Raw genomic sequence first — 13,373 nt, forward strand, 5'->3', positions numbered from 1 at the left:
CCGATCAACTCACAAGGCCAGTGAATCTCGTCCGCGTTTCTCATATTAGGGCCTACATGTATGTTGGCGACGGCTTCAACAACTTTTAAGAGTTATTCGCCCATGAGCAACCATTTTCTAATTCTGTAATATCCCTTGACATTTCCACAAATAGTACACTAATATATAGCTTCATTCGTGCCTGGGAGACACATACAAGGTTAAGAAGAAATATAATTGTTTGAATCTTCGGCCATATTCCGTTCGAGAGGAGTAGTGAACTTCAGCGTACAGAATTTGAAATAAAGAGTTAAATGTTTCAGTACTCTTAAATTATTCGGATGTAATAGTTATACTGAATTGTTGGTTGTATAAAGCTTGCCATTATTATTGAACAAAAAAAAAAGGAAAGGGTAGCACAATATTATATTCTCCTGATACAATGCCCAAATTGCTGCCATTTATTTTCGCATCCTCCTCAATTTAGATAAACCGAAAGAATCACCAATCAACAATATCCTTTTAAGTTCACACTTTCGAATTTGAGGTCAGAAAATCAACTGAATTATCCTCGGCGGTTGACGTTGTAGCCTTGGTTTCGAATGAACAGATGGACGTTAAATTCGGTGAAATTACTGAGTGACCCCAACCTGCCAACCGGTCTCGGTTTAGTATCGGACCAAGGCGATCACCTTTGGATTACCTCTGTTGCGCGATTGAAGAGTGAGGTATAGGGAGAGGGGTGTGCCACACCCTCTTTGATTACCCCCTTCCTACAAATTGGTCCTAATGTCGTCCTGGAGCTGTGAGCTTGTCGACTGATTTGAGGAGAACCTGTTACCTTCAACGAGATATCTATTGTAACCCACGACTCCCTGGTTTTGGCTGCTTAAAGTGCAGGAGAGCACTGGCAGGCAAACTGCTCTGTTTCGACTTTGGCAACTCTTGGACCCATTTGGAACCTTTGGGAGTCTTTGTCGGTCGAGCAAGATCGAAAGGAGATACCACTTTAAAAGGGCGTGGCCTTACTGGAGGGGTGCAAGATGACGGGTTCGACCAAGCAATCGCCCATTAAGATGCAGAGGGATATCAGGTTTACTGTGCTAGGTCAGAAAGGGGTCGGCAAATCGGGTAAGCAGATCTTTTAAGTAGCAGTAGTTTTTGTTATCGAGTACGACTATCTAGAGTCAATTACCAGTTTACTATGAGGATGGGGGATTATTTCTGAGATTCTACTCTTGATACTGAAAAAGGAATGAATATGACTTGTATCGCGATTGTCCTTTTTGTTGTGGGATGTTGATGTAGATCGTGGAAACGGTGGTGTTAGGATATAATTTATACTGGTTATTTGTATTTCGAGTTTGGTATGTTTGTGGTGGTCGATGGTTGTGTTAGTAATGATGGTGTTGATTTCTTGACGAAAACACATTCATTCTGGAGTGAAAACATTATTTTAAATTGCTTTTCAAAATTTTCTTGACGAAAATCACCTTCATTCGGGAGTGAAAATAATTCATCTTCTTTGTTTTTTTGCTCGTCGAAATTTTCTTGACGAATATCACCTTCATTCGGGAGTAAAAACTTTTTTTTTGTCAAAATTTTCTTAACAACACCCCTCTCACATTAAAACAAGAAAAGCCCAATATTTACAAACATAATAACAATAAAAAAATCTCTTGAGGATTACCTCTACCACATTAGTCCCTCACTTATGATCTTTGAACACTGCACTTGAGAAAAAAAAAGAAACCAACATTTTGTACGATTAGCACCTATACTTGTTCACAGTCGCGCAGGACGAGAAGACTATATGGAATAGAATGAGGGGATCCCTCCTGTTTGTGGTTTAAAATTACACCGTGCAGTCCTGGGCGTCACGACGTGCTAATAAAAGTTTCCTTTTGTTTGGCGTATCCATAAACAGCTTCTCGTTTTTTTTTCGAAAGTCAAGGTTGGTTGTCGATCCCGCTGACGTTGACACGTGATGCAACCTGATTACAACGTTCCTCAATTTAAAAATGATAATGATCGTGACTATCATCCGGGTGGGTGTTTCATAAAGCTGTTCGTAAGGTTACGAACGACTTTACGCACGACTGGAACCTGTTCTTGGGTCATAACTCAATTACATAGGGATATCAGATAGCACAAGAAAGGATCACCAGTCGTGCGTAAAGTCATTCGTATCTTACGAACAGCTTTATGAAACACCCACCGGATCTCGGGCATTCTGAAGCGTGGCGATAGGCCATGACTTCATGCGTGTTTAGTGTTTGTAAGAATAAAATAATTGTAAATGAATCATCATTTATTTTGTCACAAAGGAATGGCCCAAATTGTCAGAAAATGCTTTGCGGCATTCTCCAATGGTTTGTCATTGTGAGACCTGGGAAAATGGAAACGTAAAAATGCAAATTTGAATAGTCATTGGCGTCATCAGAAATGTTTGAGAGGCTGAATTTGTCATTTATTGTTTGTCGCTGAAAATTATTTTTGGGTGGGCGAAGCGAGTAAGCCCCCCCCCCCCTGTCCATATCATTTTTCCCCTTGGATTTATGGGGATTTATGCTCAGATTTGACTTGAACATAGATCATTGAACTACGAAAGATATTTAATGGGTATTAGTTGTCCAAGAGTATAATAGTTCAACGTATTGCTATATATAGCAATATATATATATATATAGTACGTTGTCGGTTCATGGTCGAAGTAAAATCACTAAGGTCTGCAATTTGTAGACTAACTACCCTCTTTCTAAATACGGGAAGGAAGTCATTGTCTGCACGATTAAAATGTCAAATTCATCACAATTTTCAACGATCCACCACGCATGGATGGCAGTTGGTATCAAAGGTATTCGATGCACCCCCCGCCCCCTCCCCTGGCCCAATTTTTTGTGAGAGAAGAGTATCGTTTTTACGAAAAAGAATGAGATCTACTGTAAAAATAAAAGAAAAAAGTGAAAGAGGGAGGAAGAGGGGAAGGAGAAGTTGGGGAAGAGGAGAACAAGAAAGAATTGGTAGAGTGAAAGGAAAAGAACAAATAGAAATCAAAATAAGAAGGGAAGAAGGATGACAAGAGCATTCAAGATGAAGGGGGGAAAGAACAGGACGATGAAAAAGAGAAGAAGAAGAAGAAGAAAGAAAGGAGGACGAGGAGAAAAAGGAGGAGAAGGAGGAGGTAGGGAGATGAAGATGAAGAAGTTGTAGAATGAGAGGAAGGCGAGGAGAAAAGGGAGGGAGAAGTATAGTAGTAGTAAGTGTAGAAGAAGAAGTAGAAGAAGAAAAGTTCATGGAGAAGGAGATGTAAAAGCAGAAAGTGGGTTAAATCAAAGAATGCTGCATATTAAACGAGTGATGCAAACCATGAGGCAAAGGCAAAGAATGAATGAACGGAGAAGTCATATTGGGGATGTGGGCCGTGGGGGATATGAAAGGCTGTATGATAGAAGTGGAAAAAAAATGTTTTAGTGGATGAAAATTAATAAGAAAGGAGAGAACAGTGGACTAGAAAATGATAGAAAAGGGACAGAAATGAAAGGGAAGAAAAGCAGAAAGAAAGAAAGAAAAAAGGCATTAAAGAGAAAAAAGATAGAAAGAAAGAAAGGGAGAAAGAGAAAATAAGTAAGAAAGATTGAAAGAAAGAAAGAAAGAGAAAAGAAAAGAATGAGATGCAGATATCCACAAGGCATCTTTCAGCACCGGTATACATGTAGCAGTTCTAGATTGAATGAGAATTCCGACAGGCACCGTTTCCCCGTAGCCTTTCATTACACTGATTACGCTTTTTGTGTTTCCGAAATTAAGAGGGCATCGTCAAGTTTAATATTCCGAAATATGTGATTAATCCGGCACATCAAACCACGGGATGATAGCCGTAGCCTTGATTATGACAGAGGGGGTTTCAGACAGAATTCGGAACGTGACTTACAACTGAGAAGCGGCTGTGCTACATGAGCTGATGGGCCAGTATAGGGTAAAGAACCGACAAGATTAAGGGGGCTTGGCGTATAGGACAATTTTTCTTTTAAAAATCTACTCGCGAGCGAAGTGAGCGAGCCTCAATCCTTACCTCTTTAAAACAAAAATCAGATTTTGTGTCAGATTTTGACACAGTAGTATAATTTATTTCAAAACTCTGCTTTTTAATCAATCAATGTTTTGTTTTCTTATTTTCCAACGCTGTGGAACAATGTTGTTTTGTAGCATTGTTTCATAGATGAACAGATTATCATTATTACTATTATTATCATTATTATTATTCATGAAATGATATCTTATTCACTGTTTCTCTCCTTTTCATTCCTATTTTTGTAATTCTGGCCTTGGTCTATTTATTTATTTATTTTATTTATTTATTTATATATTTATTTATTTATTTATACATATATATATATTTATTTATTCATTTTTTTAATTTTTTTTATCTATTTATTTATTTATTGGGGGTTCCATAGCCACAAATCCTATTGTTACGCTAGTGAGGGTGGTGGGGCAGACTCACTCTTGCTGACGCAAATTGTCTCCAAAATAATCGGACGAGATTTTCCAGAGGGGGGGGGGGGGACATTTCCATCTCAGCGATCCACGTCTGTCAGGGTACTTGTGATTTTCAATTTCATAAAAGGAAATTATATCAAGGCAATAACTGTCAAGAATCAAAACAACAACCCCTTCCCCTTTTCGTGAACATCTCTCGCTCGCTCCTTAAAATAGGTCGAACACCCGCAATCATCTCAATTATCCTACATCCCCCATTTTCATCCGTGATTGACTTTTATGCGTGTCAGATATAATTGAAGCTAGCCGACAGTTTCTCCGCAATTTGGACACGGTTTTCTGGACAGACTCGCAAGTCTATAAATTAAGATGTTATCGTACTATTGTTATGAAGTGTTTCATTTTTCATAATTATTTCTTCGATGTTATTGATATTGACCGTTTTGAGAGAGAAAGCGCTTGCAAAAACACACATCCTCTATCATGTCTCCATGCACATGCTTCACAACACTTAAAGGGGAATCCAGCCTTGGCCATAAAATGTTGTGTTGGAAAGGAGAAAAATAAATTAAACAGAATGGTGAAAGTTTGAAAGAAATCTGACAAGCAATAAGAAAGTGATAGCTGCTTTAAAATTGAGATCACTAATACATGTAGATTTCAAATTGGCAACTGGGTAAGTAAATTATGACAAGGGGCAAGGACAACTTTCCCATAGGCCATGTACTTTATTATCAGGGATTTGTGGTACCTATGAAAGAAAAATATAATTTGAAATCAAACTTTTGGGGAAAATGACATTTTAGCCATTGGAGTACATATAGAAGAGTAGTCCTTGCCTTACATCACTATGACATCCCATATGCGGCCAATTTGAAGTCTCCATGGGTATAGTGATTACCAATATTTACAACTTTTAAAAATTCATAACTTTCTTGTTGTTTGTCCAATATTGTTCAAACTTTCACCTATCAACTTGTCGGATTTTTCTCTTTCTTATAAAAAACAAGTTTTTATTTGGGTTGGATTCCCCTTTAATGTTATACATCTTGTGAACGACACCGGCACAGCATCCACAAACGCACTATATATGTATAATCTTTGCTATTTTTTTTTACAATTATTTATAGGCCGATTTCAACACGTTGATTTGAATGAAACGAGAAAGAATAGGTATTAGCATAAAACTTTAAATTTCATCTAAATTGGATGTAAAGGAGAAAGTTATGGCATGAGATTCCTAGATTTTTTGCCGAGTTGCTAACATGAAAAACAACAACTTCAACAACATCAAAAATGTACAGTGCCATGCGCAGCCCGGATTGTATACAACTTTACGAGGAAACCGTCGCGACGGTCTCATTTTTGGGGCAAAGGCCTGAGAAATTTTAAAGCAATGTATCATTAAGAAATAAGGGTTTGGGTAAAAGGAGCTCGGGGACGTTCCACTTCATTGGCAGCGTGAGGTCCAGTCTGTAAAATATTAACCCTTCTTGTGTATAATACAACAGTCCAACAACGAAACCGACTCCAAACCGGCCGATGATTTCCCGTTGGAGCTTTAATCGGTCTTGAGTCGGATGTGTTGGTGTGACTGGCTTCGCAATGCATTATGAGACATCTCTGAAACATATTCATGTTATTCTTTGGCAGTGCCTTTTGGCGCGATAAACACGATAAAACATCTTCACCTGAAGAAATAGGTCGCTGAACATGCTGAAAGGTTGCAATTAACTGGGATAACCAATGTATTTACGCGTTGTTCGGAATAAAAGCAGGCCCATAAGTCGAACAACGATCTCGATTTTGGCAGAAAATGAACAATAAGCGATTCTTGGTAATCGAATTCGAAATGTTTGACAAATACTTCTGATAGGTGAGTCTTTCGTTCGGTAAATTGCCAATTCATCTTCTGCCAACTCGTCCACTCACCACATGGTCTACTTTCATTTAGTCTAATGCCATTCCGTCCATCAACATTTCGTCTAACAACCATTAGGTCCAATAACCATTTGGTCCAATCATCACTTCGTCTAATCACCATTTCATCTATGACCATTCGTCTCATAACCAGTTGGTCTAATATCCATTTTATTTTCATTCATTTTGCACAATATTAACACTTAGTCCAATAAGACCAAATGGTATATGGACTTAATGGCTATTGGACCAGCTGGGTATTAGACGAAATGGTGAGTTGACAAAATGGCATAGACCATGTGGATACTTGGACGAACTGATGGCAGACCAAAATAATGATAGTAGACGAGTTGACATTTGGATGAATTAGCTTCAGACGAATTGGAAATAATCCTTTCGTTCTCGTAAACATTATAAAGAATCGAATTTCCATGAAGTCTATCGTTAATCATGATTCGTGCCTATATAAACATGTGTATAAATTTATAAAAGCTTTCAATAATGTGAATTACAATGTAGTTCCACCATTTTGACATTCCAATCATGTCAATTGTACAAAGGATACAAAGGTAACACGATCATCTTCCCATCATTTCATTTGAATTCCATCATTTGTTTTATTATATATATATATATTTTTTTTTTTGGGGGGGGGGGGTGGTACACATTTATTTATGAAAACTCGTGTCTCAGCTAGTGATTTCAATAAAACGCATTGTAAAGCCTTTTCTGAATTTAAATGTAAAACTTCGTCGATTTTTTAGGCTTATACATTGGGGTAACGATACCGAATTGAGGGCCCTTCTCATGCATGCCATAATGTAGGTTCTGTCGCAGTCAACAAGCATGTAACGTCACCGACTCAGAATTAAAACATAAATAAGCAGTGTTAATTTCTATGTTTTTTCGTTTGTTTTTAACCAAACTTTCGTTATCGTGGTTCTCTCATTTTTCTTCCTATACCCAGGGGCCACGCCAAGATATTTTGATTGGTGGTCGGGGGTGGGGGGGGGGGGGGGTGGTGGACAAGACGGCATAAAGTTAACGTACATTATATATGTATATTCTCAACTGAATTAGGCCAAAATTAGGCCAAAATTGGAGTATACAAGAGTTATGCACGGCCAAGGAGCCCATTTCATGAAAAAAAACTTTCAAGTTTCAATTGGCTGCTGAGCCATCATGTTATCATGAAAGTTGCCCTAATGGAAAAGTAACCATATTTGTAGATCTTTATGAAATGGGGCCGTTGAAAAATATCTCATTTTTTTATATTATTCTTCTTCTTAACTTTACCCTTTCCTTGATATATTCCTCTTTGTTTTTATTTTGTTTTACTACATGGTCGCCCGCACCCCCTCATGTGGTGCCATATTTCTATCCTTATAACCAATTTCACGTATATTGCTATATCCTTCCCTTTAAGTGCAAATCTACCACTGAGATTTAAAATGCATGACATGTGTCATTGATCTATCATGGCTTTTTAGTACTCTTCTTTTCAAAAACCTCTAAGAAGCCTGTCGCGGTGGGATACCTCTTTTGTTAACTTTCGGCTAAAATTCACGCTTTATGGAACAAGACAGGTATTTACTTTGATAGGAAGACAAACGAACGAGACAGTCAGAAGAACTATTGTTCACCGAGCAAAACATGTTCGTTATGTAAGCAGGTACAGGGCAGGTATATATTATACACGTGTGAATTGAAAAAAAAGAACGATCCGAGAGAGCAACATACATGACTGTGAAACACTTCCAAATCAAAAATACTAAACAGAAATAGTTAAACATGACTACATCGGTCCTGTTCATGAGAGGGAGAAGAATGAGAACAATAGATTAATGAGAAAGAACAAACAGATAATCAGCCCCACTCGATATTTAAATAAAAGTATCTAAAAAACCTGTAAGAATACCTTCAGATTTTTTTTCTTCAAATTTGCATTGTTAAATCGGCTATAATAGTAACCGTGTTTTCGTCCAATATATGCAAACAAAAATAGTCAGAACATGACTGAAAGACTACCAGGTGACCGCTATAAAAGTCATATTGAAATAGTTGATTTAAAAGTAAATCAAAAAAATATTACGTAGAAATACTTGATATAATACAAACTGAAGTTCGAAATGGTGTTTATGAAATATTGCCTGAGGCAGGCTCAGTTTAAGAACTTCGAAATGGTATAATTAGGAATATGAATTATGGTATCATAACTAAATATGACAAAGGACAATACACTGACAGTTTTTGAACGTGGATGCCGGTAATTTGAAACTACGTGCAAAAATAAAGTATTTCATTGCAGGGTCCGCACGAGGATATTTAGATGAAGAGGGGGGGGGGGTGACCTATAGATGAGGTCATATTTTTCTCAATTTAATTGTGGGATATTACAGACCCCTATCTTTCATTTTATACTCTTCTTCCTACTTTCTTCCCCTTATCTCTTCTTCCCTTACATTTTCTTTGTTTTTCATCACTTAAAAGCTGATAGGGGCGATCACCCGCTGCCACTTCTGGCGTCCCCTCTGTATTATTTAAAATAACGGAGGCAAAATATTATTGCTCATGTATTTGCCTACATGAAAAGTATTAATTGAAATATGGGTTAGTGCGGCTTGGAGTCGGTTTTCCATCAAAATATTCATCAAAATATGCGGCTCACTAGCGATACCTACGGGGGGGGGGGGGGGGCAGACTGTCCCCCTGACGAGTCACAACCCATGCAAGGGACATATCCCTGCCCCCCCCTGACGAGTCTTGAAGACCTTTTTTTTTTGCTTGTCAATTTTTTTTCAGGTACGAAATCCTTTATTTGTGGTTGAAGCCCTTTTTTTTTTGCTTGTCAAATTTTTTTGCGGACGAATTTGCCCCCCCCCCCTGTGGAAAATCCTAGGTACGCCACTGATACGGCTCTATTTCAAATATCGTATTCCTTTATAACCATTTTGTGTTTCTGATCAGGGATTTCACATCAATCTGCTCTCTATTCCCTGGAAAAAAAATCCTTAATGGCTCCGTTAATGATTAGGGATTAGAATAAAAAGCGATATATGAGTCAAAATTGCTTCGGGCTGAACCTGACGAAGGCAGATTCGGCGAGATTTTCGTCCCGATCTGATCATGTGTCACCCCTTACCAATCTTGCAAAGCTGTTATATTTTTGTCATCATTATCCTCATTAATCATCATAGTTTTGCAGGTGATTATGAAATATTGCCTGGGGCAGGTTTAGTTTGAGAATAAAGATGGCTTCATGTCCATGTTACAATACTCTCAATGTATTTTTTCCTGAATAGTATTCCAGAACAACAACAACAACAACAATAATAATAATAATAATAATGATATTAATAATAATGATATTAATAATAATGATAATAATAATATTTATAATAATAATAATAATAACAACACCAATAATAATAATAATAATAATAATGATATTAATAATAATAATAATATTTATAATAATAACAACAACAATAATAATAATAATAATAATAATAATAATAATAATAATAATAAAGACACCAACCTATATTTTGCATGGTGAAAATAATGTATGTTAAATGATATTAAAGTTATAGTTGGCAAATGATACTTCTTTTAATAAAATTCAAATGACATTATCCAAACATGCCGAAAAGGAATGTTCTTGTTTCTGTTTTAGACTAAAACATAATCAAACCAGGTAATGTTGTGAAGAGATTGCTAGTTAAAATGAACTTATTTCATTGATCATTGCAATGAATTATCTTGTAATAGAGTGATTTATAATAATGCTAATGATAATGATAATGATAATAATAATAATAATGATAATAATAATAATAATAATGATAATAATAATAACAATAATAATAATAATAATGATAATAATAATAATGATAATAATAATAATAATAATAATGATAATAATAATAAGCATTTATAGCGCCATCTATCTAGAAATATTCTATTCAGAGGCGCACAAGAAAAGAAAGACTGAGAAAGTTTGGATGAGTGTCAAAGTGCCAATAACTAATACTGTTAAAAAAGATAAGACTTCACTTTACATTTGAAAGTCTCCAGTGATGGTATGATTCTTGAATTCAACGGCAAATTATTCCAGAGAGAAGGTGCTGAGGCAGAGAAAGCTCGCCCACCATATGCTACACATGTCTTGGGACTCTTTGGGAGTCTTAAGTAGCAGCTGGTGTGATGATCTTAGGATACGAGCTGGTGTATGACATATCACGTTATAAACGCCAAAGTACATAGTTCTGCGCTTCTCACGTAACGATATATTTTCTTATGCAATAAGGAGTACGAATATACACGTATAAAGTAGGAATAGAAGTACATCCACATCTCCGGTAGATAGTATATTTCTTATCCCACATTAAATGGGGTAAAACAGAAAATAGATCCTTGGGTGAGAAACAAAAGTAGCTAGTATAGTATTACCTTACGGGATCATCGTTACAATTTTTTGTCCACGACATTTTTTTCAACGGAAATAGTTGACCTATTTTCATTTTTAGGGCTAGAGTTTATGCTTTCGCAAATGCACTCGCAATTCTGAGCTGGAATGTGTTTTGCAGCTGATATTTCCGTTAACAATGAATTTCAGTGTGGAGTGAAGTGGCCGTGCACTCGAGCCTTGAATTGGCAGAATGTTTTCCACTATTTCTTTTTGGTGAAATCACAGCTTGAAGATTAGTGGTTATCGGCGTCTATTTGGATTCGTCGCTGAGGCGTGCAAGGAGAAAGAGAGAGAAAGTGATATTTATGTGTGTGGTTTACATTTGAAAGAAAAAACAAACACGTTAGTTCATTAAACCTTATACGACTACCCCACCCCTACTACTATCCCCTCCTCTTCATTGCCAACGCCCCATCCCTCTCTCTCTCGTTTTGACACTCGGGGCCGTACGCAGCGGGTATATAGGAAGGGGGGGGGGGGGGAGTTGCCTGCAGATATTTTGAAAACGTACATCATCATCATCATCATCACCATCATCATCACCATCATCATCACCATCATCATCATCACCATCATCATTTTCATCATCATCACCATCATCATCAACATCATCATCACGATCATCATCACCATCATCACCATCATCATCACCATCATCATCATCATCATCATCATCATCATCATCATCATCATCATCATCGTTGTCATTATTATTATTTTCATATTCATCACCACCACCACCATCATCATCATCATCATCATCATCATCATCGTTATCATTATTATTATTTTCATATTCATCACCACCACCACCACCACCACCATCATCATCATCATCAACATCAATCACCACCATCACCTTTGTTCTTGTTTACGTTTTTATCGTTACCGACATCTCACGTAGTGTTTACAGTTTGCGAACATTTTTTTTGCCCTAATAATTCGGCATGCATCCCTGGAACAGCAACACGTTTTCGCGGTTCAACCTGATCACCATTTTTCGTTCATTACCCGTCATAATTCACCTGACCGCGTCCCATTATTTCACCTGACCGATTACCCATAATTCACCTCGCCGACGACCCTTGAGCGAATGATGAGAGAGCGATGATAATGCACCACCGCCAGGGTGATGATGATCCCAGACGGTATTACCATAGATCATCAAGGATTTTACAAATGAACAAGTGTGAATATGCGTTGCCATGGAAACATGAACATTGATTGGGCTCCAGACCATCTCCGTCCACAGTCTTCCAAATCAGACCCTTGTCGCCTGGTTATCACGGTTCACTCTTGATGGAATGCTCCCCAGGGAGTGGAGAAAATGAGCCACCAGCCATTTTTTTTTGGCAACCCAGATTCCTCAGACTGGGATAATGTTTTGCATGTAGGCCTAATATGCATGTATGGTTAATGGCAGCGCTTGTATGGTAATTCATTACCCAGTCATCTGATTCTGATTCGTTAAAAGAACAATGTATGAACATTCTCCACACCATGCGGAGCTAAAAATGTTTTTAATCGCTGCCATTAACCATACATACGAGCTAGACGTCGGTCGCGTCGCCGATGGACGTAATGCTATTTTTTTCAAATACAGATCGGTTTAAATCCGATTTGTTGAAGGGGAAGTTCACTTTGACGAATCATATTACAAAAAATGTAAACAGTGAAATGAATAAACACATAAACCAACGAGCCAGCACGCTTCCCACTCCCTTAAAATACGGAGGAGAACGATAGAAAAAGCGTGCATGGGTGTTGGTCATTTCAGTATAGAGAAAATTATCAAAATCTCATTACCAGTGGCGGATCTACGGAGGGGGGGGGGGGGGCTGTTAAGGGGTTTACCCCCCTTGGGCTGACAAGTTAATAAAAGTAAAGACCTACATTTAGGAGCCAACCCCTTTTTTTGTGGGTTTTTTTATTGGGGGGGGGGGGGCTTGTCAAATTTCTCGGTACCAACATTACCTTCATTTTGCAGTGAAACCTGTTTTTTGTTTTGGCTTGTAAAATTTCTCGGTCAAATCCCCCTCTTGGAAAAAGAGATAAATCTGCGCCTGATATTGAGCATTGGTGTGCCACTGATATTAATTTGGAATATTATATACATGTGTTGCGTAACAAATAAAGACATACTTCGACGTATGTATTATCGCATGGAGAGAAACGTGCAAGCGTAACAAAATTGTGATTCGTCTGGTTTTATGCTTATACCGCCGCCCCATGCCAACACAATCTATTGCACGTTTCATGTACATACCTAACGTCAGATAACAAATGATTTCTTAAACAATTTTCCGTTTTTTTTTTTTTTTTTTTTTTTTTTTTTTTGGGGGGGGGGTGGGGTGGTTTTTGGTAGTTTCCAAGTTACATTTATTCTTATCGCTTGACCACTGACTGGATCCACAATGCTAATAAATTTGTACCAGGGCTAGGAATATTGGCCCTTACTTGTGCAAAAAAAGTTGCCTCTAGCCTATACAGAGCCCTGAAA

At 37.5% G+C, this 13,373-nt stretch overlaps 1 protein-coding gene across 1 annotated transcript in view; it reads left to right on the forward strand.

Annotated features, from left to right (window-relative positions):
• Window positions 1–1,022: 1,022 nt before the first annotated feature.
• The window catches only part of LOC135157960 (GTP-binding protein Rit1-like), a 79,507-nt gene continuing 67,156 nt past the window's right edge, over window positions 1,023–13,373 (forward strand). Inside the window, exon 1 of the mRNA XM_064115168.1 lies at window positions 1,023–1,110. Coding sequence (XP_063971238.1) covers window positions 1,023–1,110 — 88 coding nt within the window. The remainder of the gene's footprint in view (window positions 1,111–13,373) is intronic.

The sequence above is a fragment of the Lytechinus pictus genome, unplaced genomic scaffold (genome assembly GCF_037042905.1).
Source record: "Lytechinus pictus isolate F3 Inbred unplaced genomic scaffold, Lp3.0 scaffold_20, whole genome shotgun sequence".
Taxonomy (NCBI): domain Eukaryota; kingdom Metazoa; phylum Echinodermata; class Echinoidea; order Temnopleuroida; family Toxopneustidae; genus Lytechinus; species Lytechinus pictus.